Below are 14,060 nucleotides of genomic sequence, written 5' to 3' on the forward strand. Positions count from 1 at the left end.
AAAATGCATACTGGAGAAACAACAGCCTCTTTGACAAACAGCGCTGGGAAAACTGGATATCCATGGGTAGAAGAGTCAAACTGCAATTCCATCTCTTTACCATGCACAAAACCAACTCAAAAGCCGGGCGTGGTGGCTCACACCTGTAATCCCAGCACTCAGGAGGCTGAGGCAGGAGGATCATTGCGAGTTCAAGACCAGCCTGGGCTCCAAAGTGAGCTCGAGGCGAGCCTGAACTGCATAGAGACCCTGTCTCAAAAAGACCCCCCCCCCCAAAAAAAAAAATCAACTCAAAGATCTAGGTATAAGACCTGAAACTTTTTAAACACCTGGAAGAAAACACAGGAGAAACAAAGCCCTGGACACAAGTAAAGACTTCTTAAGTAGGACTCCAATCATCCAAGAAATATCAAGACCCAAGAAATGAGACTATATCAAACTAAAAGGCTTCTGTACAGCAAGGGATACAATCAGTAGAGCTGACAGACAATCTACAGAATGGGAGAAAATCTTACTTTTTTTGATAAGAGGACAAATATTTTGAATACGCAAACAACTCAAAAAATTAAGTCAAGTGTGATGGTGCACACACCTGTAATTCCAGTTCTGAAGAGCCTGAGGCAGAAGGATCATAGGAGTTTAAGACCAGTTTGGGCTCCACAGTAAGTTCAATGCCAGCCTGAACGACATAGTGAGACCCCATCTCAATAAACCAAGAAAAAAAATCTCAAAAAAAATTAACCTCCCTAAAAATGACTCAATCAAAATTATGGGCTAATAAACTGTATAGGCCCTTATCAAAAGCAACTAACAAGTATATGGAAAAGACATCATTAGCCACCAGGAAAATGCAAATCAAAACTACACTGAGGTTCTACCTCATAACAGTCAGGACAGCTGTTATCAAGAATAAAAAAAAAAAAATGCTGGGTAGGGGGATACAGTCTACATTACTGATATAAATGTAAATCAGTACGTCAACTCCTGAAAAAAAATGAAAAGAGCTACCACTTGATCCAGCTGTACAACCGTTTGGTTTATAACGGGAGGAGTTAAGTCAGTACTCTAGAGATACATCTGAATACCCATGCTTTTTGGGGCCCAATTCACAACCACTGATACATAAAACAGACAAGGTGCCTGCCCATCAACAGATGAATGGATTAAGAAAATGGAGTGTTATTCAGTTGTAAAGAATGGAATTTTGTCATTTGCAGGAAAGTAGAAAAAAAATCTATATACCAGCAAGTTAAGTGAAATCGGCCAGACTCAGGTAAGTGTTGCATGTTCTCTCTAAAATGTGGAATTGAAAAAGAATGGTATGAAAGCAGAAGGGGGACTATTAACAGACAAGAGGAAGACAGTAAAGGTGAGGGAGACTACTGGAGCACAACAGGGAGGATGGACATGAGCAAAATGCTATACATGCTGAAACCAGTGTTTTATTTATAAAACATTTTACATTTTAATGTTCACAGGCACAAATAAAAATGTACTTTAAAAATAGGCAAGTTCAGGAGCAGGTCTATGGAATTCAAAATGATGCAACAGGTTCAGAAGCATTTTATCAAAAATCAGATCTCAAACTTCTGAAAATATCACAGATACAACTTTTTTCCTGTATGTCATCCTTAAAAACTATTATAGGAGACAGGCAACTAGGAATTTCCCCAGTTGAGCTGGAGGGTTCTGTTTCCTAATATTTTTATTTTAAGGGCTGGGGATTTAGCTCAGTGGCATAAGCACCTGCCTTGCAAACAGGCGGTCATGAGTTCGATCCCCGGTACTGATAAAAAGAGAAAAAGAAAAAAAAAAGATATTTCTATTTTAAGTTTCATATTTAAATACAATGTTTTGAGGGTGAAGGCACAGCACAAGGACAGACAGAGCTCGTCCTCAGGGTGGCAAGTCCTGCCTGCCCTGCTCCAGCACTTTCCTATTCCCCATGGGATACAAACAGGCCTCTCAGTGGCTAGGAAACTGGTCAGGCTGACAGGTGACTTAGTATCTGTTTCCTCTGCAGTATTTGAGGTTTTTCCCGCTACGAACTACAGGCACCACTTTCAAGTATACAGATTCTTTACAAGGACCACAAATGCTACTTCATTAGCATTCAGGGGCAAATCAGCCCTAGGGCTGGCAATCTGCTCTCTCACACATTAGGGCAGCCAGCCAGTCACCTAAATGGAACTGACCCTGAGCCATTACAAAGGGGGATCCTAGTACTGGGACACGTTGACCTAAAAACACACGGCATCCCTAATGCTTAACAAGTGTCCTATGAAACTTTTACAAGCCCTGCAACCCCTCCATCTCCAGTCCCAGCTTACCAGTTTTCCAACTGAAAATATTTTGGGGCTGGTGAAATAGTTCAACGGGTATGTGCGTGTGTGTGTGTGTGTGTGTGTGTGTGTGTGTAGCACGTGCAAGTTCTTGGGGTTTTTTTTTAACACCAAGAACATTTATTAAAAAAGAAAAAAGTTATAAAATATCCTCGTATCTTTCCAAAAGAAATTAAAAATAAGACAAAATAAAACCAAAAATGAATAGAAGAAAATAATAAAGATGAGAAAACACGGGCTATCACAAAGTTACATGACAAAATGACATTGATATTAAGATAGGCAAACCACCAAAGCACCAATATGAAGTTCCAAAATGGATACCCATGTAACAGACAACTGATTTCTGGCAAAGATGCAAAAGCAATTAAGTAGAGAAAAGATTGTACCTTCAATACCAGAATAATTAGATATTCACATGTAAAAAGCCCAAACCTTATAGCAAACACATCAGAAATTTCTTAAGACATCCAAAAGTCAACTCAAAATGGCTCACAGTGGGTTAAAGTAAAGGAAGGTGTGGTATGAGTCATTTGCTTTGGCTGAAAAAGCCCTTGGGTTTTATCTCCAGCACCCTACACTTTTTAAAAACTATTACACACTGTGCACAACTAAAAAACATCAAAGGAATGCATACTGTTTACAAAAACTATATCATACATATCACTATGCAACTAACTTTTTCTCCCCTCATCTAACATAGACAGCTTTGTTATTTTTCTTCTGGACTTTTTCCAGTTTAAGTTTCTGCAACTGGTTCCTACCTAACAATTGGGTCTATTCAGTAACTACTGTACTTTTCAACTACTAAACTTTACCTACTGATTTTATGAATATGCTGATGAACAACAGAGTTTTCTAATTACAAAGGTTCATAAAAATGCTGAATTAGTATTTAGATAAAATTCATGCAAATGATGACTAGAGTCCTAGTAGGTCAAGATTCAGCAACAAAATTTCCTAGCCCAAGTTCTTCTGGGCCTAGGTAGTTGTTTGTAGCTAATTAAGTCCGAAGGGAGTTCATTACTAAATTTCTACCAGCTGCAAAGTTGAATGTTTATAAGCAAAGCTGGTACTGTTTTATCGTCTCTGCCTGAATTACCAGGAAAAAGTAAAAAAAAAAAAAAAAAACCCTAATAGAGTCTGTTAAAAACACTGTAACTGACAGCATATTATTTTTACCAACATCATGTTTCAAAAAATTAAGACACCAGATCCCATAAAACTTAGCCACCTGCTCGGCAAGTAACAGAGGAATCAAAAGGCAGAAAACTCAGTAATTGTATCTTAATAAACTGTATGCCAAAGTACCAAACATAACACAACACTTTTGAGCAAATTCATTTGCAACAAATGGTAGAATATTAACTGACAGCAAAGCCATGGCTTTCATTGATGATGTAACCTACACCTTCCTGTATGCTAAAATAGTTAATAAAAAAGAAATTCTCGGGGGCTGGAAATTTAGCTCCTGCCTAGCAAGCACAAGGTCATGAGTTCGATCCCCAGTATCAAAAAAAAGAAAAGAAAAGAAACTTTCAACTTTTAAAAATCACCAGGTTTCTCTCTTTATTCTACTAGGTGTGGTGGTGAAGCACTCCAGCACTGAGGTGGCTGAGGCAGGAATAGCCACTGAGATTGAGGCAGGCCAGTTTGGGCTACAAAATGAGATCCTGTTTCCAAAAGAAAATTTTACAACTTCAAATTTTATAAATGTTGTAAACTTTGAAGGCAAAGGGACACTGGCTGCAGGGGACTCGGCCAACACAGGACTTCAGGGCATACAACCACCCAAGCTAGAGGTCAGCACTGTGCACTGCCGCAGCCAACCCTCAGCAAGTGGCCTCCATACTGCTGCCCTGTGCATCAGGGCCCCATGCCATATACTCAGCCAGTAGTGCGGACCCAGCAGTGTGGGCCCCAGGAGCTTGAGTAAGTGTTTGTGAGACTCTCAAAGCTCTTGTGGCAGGTCTACCTAGGCAAGCTCAAGAGCAGGTAAGAGCTGAACCACACAGCTGAACTCTGAGATTAGAGAGATCAAGAAAACAAGAAAAAGCAGAGCACAATTCCACAGCAACAGTGTGACCACAAGGAGATTCACAGAGGAAAAACAGTGAATGTGAGTTTTTCTGAACGCAAACCTCACTCGTAGCCCCTGCCATAAGCCTGCCCTGATCTTATCCTTTAGTAAAACAGACAAGGCCTTCCCTCTTAGCTCCTGAATCTAAAATCTTAAAAGGAAGCAGAGATTCCCTACCTTGACAGTAAATCTAAAACTGCAAAACTGAAGTGTTGTGTAGTCCTTCAAATCCTGAGTTGTTATAGTCTAGATACAGCTTCAAAAAACAAAAACCAGGTATGCTGGTACACACCTGTATCCAGCCCTTGGGAGGCTGAGGCAGAAGGATCACCATGAGTTCCTGGCCAGTCCGGGCTACAGAGCGGAGTTCTAGGCCAGCTGAACTACATAGTGAGACTGTCTCAAAACAAAGAAAAAAATTTAAATAAAAATAAATAAATTTGAGTACAGCCTGAGTAACTTACAATTAAAAAAACAAAACTAAGCTTGTAGCTCAGTGTGAGGCCACTAGGTGCAACCTCCAATACTAAAACAAACAAAGGTCTTACATCAAAGATCCACGTACCAGTTAAGTACATTAGAGGTGCTAGAAGGGTACTCACCAGAGTCTGCAGGAGCTGGGCTAATGGTGAGGTTCTGAGGGTGAGTTGTCAAGAATAAGAGCCTTCCTAAAACTGGCACTCTTGTGGAGCATGGTAGCACACACCTGCAAGCCCAGCACTGGTGTCTTTTTTAAACTGGTCTCACTACGTAGTACAGGCTGACCTGGAAGCAAGTCACGTAGGTAGCCCAGGCTGGCCTGAAACTCACAGCGATCCTCCTGCCTCAGCCTCTCAAGTGCTGGGATTACAAGCCTATGCTGCCATGTCCGGCCCCAGTATTCTTTATTTTAAGGTAGGCGAATCACTAGGTGTTATACAAAATTATTTCAGGAAGCAGGTAAGCTTGCTAGGAAACTGGACATATTCATTGCCATTAAAATCACAGTTCAATACTGATATTCCACCTTACCCCTGAAAGAATAGCTATAATTGGGGGCTGGAGATTTAGGTCAGCGGCATAAGCACCTGCCTTGCAAGCAGGCAGTGGTGAGTTCAATCCCTGGTACCAATAAAAAGGAAAAAGACAAAAAAAAGAATAGCTATAATCAAGAAATCAGTAACAAATGCTGGGGGGAGGGAGAACCCTTCTCCACTGTTGGTGGGAGTGTAGACTGGTGCAACCTCTCTGGAAATCAGTGCGTAAACTACAAGTAAGGATCTCATTCAACCTAGCTAGTTCCCTTCTGGCATCTTCCAAAAGAATTAAAAACATCATACCATGGTGATATATGTGCACCCATGTTTACAGCAGCAGTTTGTAATAGCTGGATCTTGGAAACAACATAAATGCCCATTGACTGAAGAAGGGATAAAAAAGTTGTAGTATTTTTACAATGCAGTACTACTCAGCCATTAAGAAGAATAAAGTGGAGACTTTTATAGGTAAATGGATGCAATTTGAGACCACACTCATAAATGAAATAAATAGGTCACACATGTAAACATACTGTCTCACTAGTGTGAGAAGTTGAAAGAAATGTGTGTGCGCACGAGCATCTATGTATGTAAAAGCATTACTGATGTCTCCGAGTTCACTGAAGATAAAGATCTGTGCTGGTACTGCTCAGACAATTACATGCAGGGGTCTTGTGCTCCATGTGAATGATGTAGGGATGACAGTGAGCAGTGGATGTACCATTGTTGCCCCAATTGACATGCTTTGAAATTTTGTTTTCTTTTTTTCTTCTTTTTCCCCTTGAAATAAAATGCATTTGAAAAAGGTAAAAAATAAAATCACAGTTGGAGGAAACCCTGTTAGACTTCCCTCGGACAACCAATGCAGACTAAACCTGGAGTACAATTTCAGGACCTAAAGAGTCACTTTCTCAGTGCTTCCATGGCGTGGGACCCTGGAATCCTGACTACAGCAGCAGCAGTGGGAACCCAAGTGACGGTGTTCTGTGCTTCCAGTGTCGTCTTCTCTTTCCCTCCTACAGGCCCAAGGCACCACAACAAATAAATTCCATGAGAAAGAGACAGAGGAAGGACTTAAGGGCTGAAAAGATCTAAAAGCTCCAGCAGTCACTCGAATAGGCTTTATCTGGAACCCATTTCAAGGTGACAGAAGAGGAACCAGCAAACCTGCAGGCTGGCTGGTATTCTGCTACAGCAATTCCTGGCACAATCACCTGACTGCCTCAGAAGGTCCGCACATTTAGAAACCATGCCGCAAGGGCAGGCATTTAGCTCAGGCATTTAGCATTTAGCACCTGCCTGGTAAGCTCGAGGTTCTGAGTTCGATTCCTACCCAAAAAACAAAAAAATAACTGCAGCCACATTCAAGGATGAATACATCTAGGATTTCCTTCAAAACAATGCACTACAAAGCACTAGAGGGCAGATTAAACTAACTGTCACTTGATAACTGCTTAAGGTATTAAGTCCTGGGGGCTCACTTCAGTCTCTTACCTTCCTGTTTGCAGCTCTTAACAACAGGTCTTACATTTCTTTTTCAAGTATGCTTTAAGTTCAGCTCAAGCTGGACGTGGTGGCTCATGCCTGTAATCCCAGCACTCGGGAGGCTGAGGTGGGAGGATCGTTGGAAGTTCGAGACCAGCCTGGGCTACAGAGTGAGCTCAAGGCCAGCCTGAGCTGCATAGCAAGACCCCGTCTCAAAAAAAGACTAAAATAAGTAAGTTCAGCTCATCTGATTTCTCAAGGTCCTGAAAACCAGGGCCTGAATAACCCAGCAAAAAAGTTCCGTCTTCTCTGAATGGGATCCTCAATTAAACACATCAAACTTCTTAGCTCCTTTACACAATAAAGTAGTTCCCCTAAACCAAGACTCAGTCTTCTATTAATTTTTGCTCCAAAAGATGCAATAGGGCTTATTTTCAGAAGGCACCTTATTTTTTTATGAACCACCTGCATTTACTCATGTACAACAATCTAAACTTATTCATGTACAAAAATCTAAATTTATTTTTAAAATGTACATTCAATACAGTAAGTCATGTCATCTTCTGGAGCATCATGAGACCTCTCCAAACCCCAAATTCCAACTTGAATGTTTTCTGACTCAATTTCCTGTAGAACCCACAGCTCCAACCTTAAGTAGCAGAGCTGTGTTTACGTGAGCACTGCTGATCGTGTGGCCTGCTTGGAAAGCACTAGCAACACGGCTCTCAGCAATTTCATCCATGAATTCTTCACTCAAATCCCAACCTCTTAACAGCCTCGGCTTCACAGTTTCTATCAAATCAAGTGCTAACTGAAGGCTTACATGACAGGAGTAGCAAAGAGAACGTTTAACAGTTAAGGATGATAGGCCACACAAAAATGACGAAAAATCCCAAGCACTAAAATTCAGGAAACATTTATTTGACAAGTGCACTAAGTACATCCAATACAATACACACTCACTGCATTACAAAGATGACAGTAACCTGCCTTGTAAGCAGGCAGTCGTGAGTTCGATCCCCGGTACCGACAAAAAAAGAAAAAGACCAAAAAAAAAAAAAAAGATATTATACAAAGATGACAGTACAAATCACCACACCTGCTATCCAGTGCCCACGTTATCCATCTGGACCATATCTATATTCAGAGTGGTCACTGAGCAGTAGTCACCAGCTCATCAGCTTACACAGGCATTTATGTCTTGTTCAAAGGTGCCCGCTGGAGTTTTCACAAATATTTAATTATAACTTTATATTACCATTCATTTGAATATTAGTATCAATAACCTTACATTTATTGCAGCCACATTCAAGGATGAATACATCTAGGATTTCCTTCAAAATAATGCACTACAAAGCACTAGAGGGCAGATTAAACTAACTGTCACTTGATAACTGCTTAAGGTAACCATTTTCAGGAATACATCGAACTTCCAACGATTCTCCCACCTCAGCCTCCCGAGTGCTGGGATTACAGGCATGAGCCACCACGTCCGGCTTGAGCTGAACTTAAAGCATACTTGAAAAAGAAATGTAAGACCTGCTGTTATTGCATGAATTTTCTTTTTCTTTCTTTTTTTAATCAGTAACGGGAATCGAACTCACGACCACCTGCTCGCAAGGTGTTTATGCCACTGAGCTAAATCCCCAGCCCCAATGTATGAATTTTTTGAGGCAGAGTCTCACTATGTAACCTCAAACTCACATCATTCTCCTACCTCAGCCTTCCAAATGATGGGATTTCAGGAATACATCAGCATATCTTTTTTTGTACCCAGAATCGAACTCAGGGCAAGTGCTTATGCAGCTGACTGTATTGCCAGCCTGACCATACCTAGCTTAATAACAATATCTTACTATTTTCTACATTGTGTGCTGCAACAGGTACACTAAACGCATCTATCTGGCTGAAGATCTTAATTGGGGTTTATTTTGGGAGTAGGGCTGCACTCTAAAAAATCGTGCTAGGGTTTCTTTTCAGGGAAATGCAGAAGCATGCAGAAGACCCTGGATTTGATCTCAGCACCACAAAAAATAATTAAATTCCCTTGTATTGCTTTTATTACCAGGAAAAGTGATAAATGCTAATATTGCAAATGGTTTTCCTGACATAAACACATCAAACATTTGGAAATGGAGATTGACATCAAAAGTGCTTCAAAACTGAGGGCCTTTTTAAAAACAGGGCCAGGTGTGGGGATGCATACTTGTCATTCCCACCCACACTCAGGAGGCTGAGGCAGAAGGGACACAAGTTTGACGCCAGCCTGGACTACACAGTGACTCCAAAGCCAGCCTGAACTACTAGTGAGCTGTCTCAAAAAAAGCAAAAAATAAGTAAAGAGAAACATCTCACCTACTCTAGTTTAAAAGAAGACTAAAATTCAGACTCTTAAGATAAACTCCCACCTGATATGGCCTTCTAACTCTACCCACCAACCCTTCTGCACTGGTTCCCTCCCTAATGCCTTTTTTTCTTTCCATGCCTCAAGACACTGCTAAGCACAGTGTGTGAGCACTTTCTTCTCTTTGAAGTTTCTTGTCGTAGATTATGTTCAATGTGCTAGCTCCTCCTCACATCTTACAGAATACAGGCCTTGGATGGTGATTTCACTGACCCCTTTTGCACTGGCACACAAATGCTATCTATCTATTCCTCTTCAAACAGGAGCAACTGGTGAACACGTATCTCTTAAGTACTACTATGACCCCTAAAGACTGACAGGATAACTCACAGTGACAATTATACTACTGAACATTACAGAGAACACTGGTAAATCAATTCCCAAATCTACAGGAAAAAAGAAATTACGAATCTTTAACTTTGTCCTTTTATTTTACTCACAACACTTGTACCAGAAGTCTGAAAAACGAAGACAACTAAACAAAGGAAAACAAAAATCACAGCAAGATGGAGAATGACAGGCCATGTTCGAACTTAGGACATTGGGAAGCCAAGCAAGCACCTCCCCTGCCTGGTAATCGGTGGTGGTGTGGCAGACTGCGGCCTTCCAGGGGGAGAACCAGCAGCAGCTCCTGAGATCGGTGCCATGTTGGAACTTAGGACGCTGTGAAACCAAACAACCAGTCTGCCTCCCTGCTAAGCAATAGAGAACCTACTGATGCATGGCCTAGAGTCAAACATCCCACTTCCCCTACACCCCTTCTCCTGTCGTCCCCTGTGCCCCTCCCCCCAGCAAATGGGAACCAGGGGAGGTTGACCATAGCAAATAAGGGGAATTTCCTTCTACTATCTCTTTGAAAGCAAATATTTTTTATCACTGTTTTGCTCTATTCTGATTAATGATACTGCTCTATTCAATATTGTTTTGATAACTTCTATAATGTTCTGTATTTCATCTCATTTTGATATATGTGACTGAAAGAACAACTATTATAAAGGTAACGAAATATACTGTGATACCTATTACTGTTAACCTGGTAACCTGCTATGAAGTTCTGTACCAATTTCACTGTATGATCTTAGTTGGCTTTATTCTGTCTTGTTATGCTGTATTTTATCACTTTCAAAATAAAATTTTTAAAAAGTAAAAAAAAAAAAAATGGAGAATGACAAAAATTATACCTTCCCAGCTATTCCTCAGGCCCAAGGAATTTGTGAAAAACTTCAACTTTGTGATATTCCAAATTTTCCAATTCAAGGAATTTGTGCCAAAACAAGCCAATATTGAGGCTTCTGGCTAAAGTATCTTCCCTGCCAACACCTATCAGTGCATTTCCTCACCTTTCAAAATCAGCAGCATCTCAAGAACTACTAGATTGTGAGATGACACACTTAAGTGTATATATGTGCTCACTTTGGCAGCATATATAAGTGCACACATTTTACACAACACACAGAAAAGGTGTGATCAAAAGATTTTTATTTTAATATCTAATTCTTGGGGATTTAGCTCAGTGGCATAAGTGCCTGCTTTGCAAGCGTGTGGTCCTGAGTTCAATCCCCAGTTAAACAAACAAATAAAGAATACCTAGTTCTTTTAATCCCTCAATCCTGGGAACTGTAAGCCACAATAACCACTATTTAAAAAAAAAAATCAGGTTGTGAGGTGTGTACAAGCATGACAGAGCACACCTGTAGTTCCAGCTACTCCAGCAGGCTGAACCAAGAGGATCACAAGTTCAAGACCAGCTCCACAACTGTACAAGGCCCTGCCTCAAAATTTTTAAGAGGTTCAGGGAAATTGCTCAGTGATAGAGCTGAGTTCAACAGAAAGGGAAATAGGAAGGGCTATCTGTTTTGTATGAAGCTTTTAAAATACAACCGTTACATATTAAACTTTAGTAAGCTTAAATATGTAAGCTTTAGTAAGCTTAAATATGTTTAAATATGTAAAGCACTCCTTATGCACCACCAAGTACAGGGGATATCAAGGTATAATTCCTGTATGCGACAGTCTCCAAGTAAAGGAGAAAATCTTCACAAAATAGGCCACTCCAAATACTTCAAGAATCCAGGGGTGGTGGTGCACACCAGTAATCTCAGCACTCAGGCGGCTGAGGCAAGAGGATTGTTGTGAGTTTGAGACCAGCCTGGGCTACAAAGTGAGCTCAAGACCAATCCAAACAAACTGCATAGGGAGACTTTGTCTCAAAAAAAGACAAAAATAAATAAGTAAGTAATATAACAAAGATTTATACTGAATGTAGAATGTTACAATATTTTTATACTATCACTTAATTCATCTTAACTGAAAAATCCCAGAGAAAATGGCAATTTTAGCCAATGAACTACAATCGAGGAAGGCTTTTAGGTGAGCTTCTAAAATGCAGAAAAAATAGAACATCATTCTTTTGATCAAGAATGTGTTATACTGAAGATATTTATTAAACAAGTAATGCTCCTAAATGAACAATCTACTTCTGAATGAACAAGCAGAGTAATGTCTTTGTACTCTCTTACTCTGCAAAACCTATATTCAAAATCATCTGAAGACAAAAGAACACTGCCTAACAGTAATTACCAAATTGGAAACAGCCCAAATGTCCATCAATTGTGAACGGATAAAAATATAGGACTTTTTTAATGCAATGGAGTACCATTCTGCCATAAAGAAGGATGACATTTCTAGATAAACAGATGCACTTTGAGACCACACTTTTAAGTGAAATAAACCGGAGACACGTGTAAATACAGCACTGTGTCTTTGGTGAGAAACCAAAAGTGTAAATAAGGACCAAAATGTTTAATAGGTAGAAAATGTTCAAATAGGGAAAGGAACAAGGGACTAGGTAGAGGTAAAGTAAAAAAATGAGGAAAAATGGAAACAAAGCTTTTGTAAATGGTAAGAGGAGGAGGGATTGAACGAAGGGGTGGGGAATGGGGGAAAAAAGAAAAAGTAGTATCCTACTTTCTTTACTGTTTTTTTAAAAAAAGGCCTAAAAACACTGTTAGGTTTAAAAAACATTGGACTTCAGAAGCCTGCCTATTCCAGCTCTAGGGAGGCTGAGGTAGTATGATCTCTCCAAGTTCGAGACCAGCCAGAACCATATAGTGAGTTCAGGGCTGCCGAACCACATAGCAAGACCCTGTCTCAAAAAAGAAAAAGTGCTGGACTTCACTTCCGCTGAGTGGCTCAAAGTCATTCACCCTCTGGTCCTCCTACTTTCTCTGTCCAGATTCACCTGTCAATCCCCTCCTCGCACCCACTCTTCCTGCTACAGCACTCTACAGGTACACCTTTCTCGGCTGGCTGCCTCGTTACAAGATGTTCTCTCAGGCTCGAAAGTCCTCCCCTAATTTAAAACGGATTGATCCTTTTAGAGCAAAGACACGTCACCTCCTCTGAAATTAACTCCAAGCATAAATTAATCACCCCGTTACTAAGAACACGTTGCTCTGACTTCTATTTATGCATTCATTTGGCGTCAGAAGAAAATTCAGATACCCATGCACCTCTGTTTCCCATCGGACCAATATTTTTGATGGCCTCTCACAAACTAATCCCGAGCCTCACACCTAATAAGAATATGTAAAATAAGTGACTCGTTCTTGGCAGCCCTGTGTTCGACGCAGGGCTATTCCAACTTCCTAAGCCCCGCTTCCTGTCTTCCCTGGACACTCCCTCTCGGATGGCAGTGTGTTCTCAACATTTTCCTACTTTCACACTAGTAAGACGCCTAAGTATCCCGAAAGCTTTGGACACTGATAAAATGGAAGTGCCTTTTCCTCTTGCGCCTGCTGCTCCAAGAATCGATCTCCCAGCAAAAGCTCAACACCGCAATGAAAGTAACGGCGGAAGGGAGCAGCCAGGTTCCCCGGCCGAATCACCCCGGGCAGCAATATCTCCACAGCCCGCCGTCCGAGGACGCGGACGGCCTGCAGGCCCGGGTCCCAGCTCCCCGCACTCGGCTCCGCGCAGCGCAGCGTGCGGGCTGCCGACCGCGGCCCAAACGGGGGCGCCTCTCCGGCCCCCGCGCCGCCCCAACCTCCGCCCAGACCCCCTCTCCGGGCTGCCCGACACGGCTGTGCCCGGCCACCAGAAGCAGGGCTGAAGCGGCGGGGCCTGCTCGGAACAAAGCGCCAGTCGCGGAGTCCGAGAAGGACGCCATTACGCGGGGCCGCGGCCTGCACCGCCCACACAGGCGCACGGCCCGGACCCCTGGGGGAGAGGCCCTGCAGCAGGGCGGGGACCCAGGAGAGCAGCGTCCCGGCGAGCCGGCCCCTAAGACGGCGCGGAAACCGCCGTGAACTTACCTTCGTGAGTCTTGGCGATCTTCGCCATTTTGTCCACTCGAACACACAGACGGAACTGGCGCTCCCGAGCACTTCCGCTCGCCGCCGCCGCGGAGAAAAATAGCTGGCGGCTGCGCCGTGCGCCTGCGCCGAGCGGGAGCGCGCGCCGTGCGGCACACGTGACCAGGAAACACCCGGATGGGCGCGCGCGATGCATTATGGGCGTGGGTAGCCGGCGCTGTGAGCGGGACGGTAGGTAAAAGTTCCAGGCGCTCTTCCCAGAGAGGTGCGAGTCCACGGTGCGGGACGCAGGCCCTGGTACGCCGCACGCTGGACACTGCTTCCTGCAGATCCAAAGGGCTCCTGATGTGCTGTGGCTTAACGATGGATACGCTCAGAACATTCCATCCTTAGCGCTGGGCTTCAAGGTCGTGTTTCCCC

At 42.4% G+C, this 14,060-nt stretch overlaps 1 protein-coding gene across 4 annotated transcripts in view; it reads right to left on the bottom strand.

Moving 5' to 3' along the window:
• Nucleotides 1–13,851, bottom strand: part of Sf3b1 (splicing factor 3b subunit 1) — a 43,899-nt gene extending 30,048 nt beyond the window's left edge. For all 4 annotated transcript variants that reach the window (XM_063259500.1, XM_063259502.1, XM_063259504.1 and 1 more), the window contains exon 1: nt 13,641–13,851. In XM_063259500.1, coding sequence (XP_063115570.1) covers nt 13,641–13,836 — 196 coding nt within the window. In that variant the 5' untranslated portion in view covers nt 13,837–13,851. The remainder of the gene's footprint in view (nt 1–13,640) is intronic.
• Between the last annotated feature and the right edge of the window lie 209 nt (nt 13,852–14,060).

Source organism: Cavia porcellus, unplaced genomic scaffold (genome assembly GCF_034190915.1).
Source record: "Cavia porcellus strain 051 isolate PalLab524CR breed Dunkin Hartley unplaced genomic scaffold, mCavPor4.1 scaffold_12, whole genome shotgun sequence".
NCBI classification, from domain to species: Eukaryota; Metazoa; Chordata; class Mammalia; order Rodentia; family Caviidae; genus Cavia; species Cavia porcellus.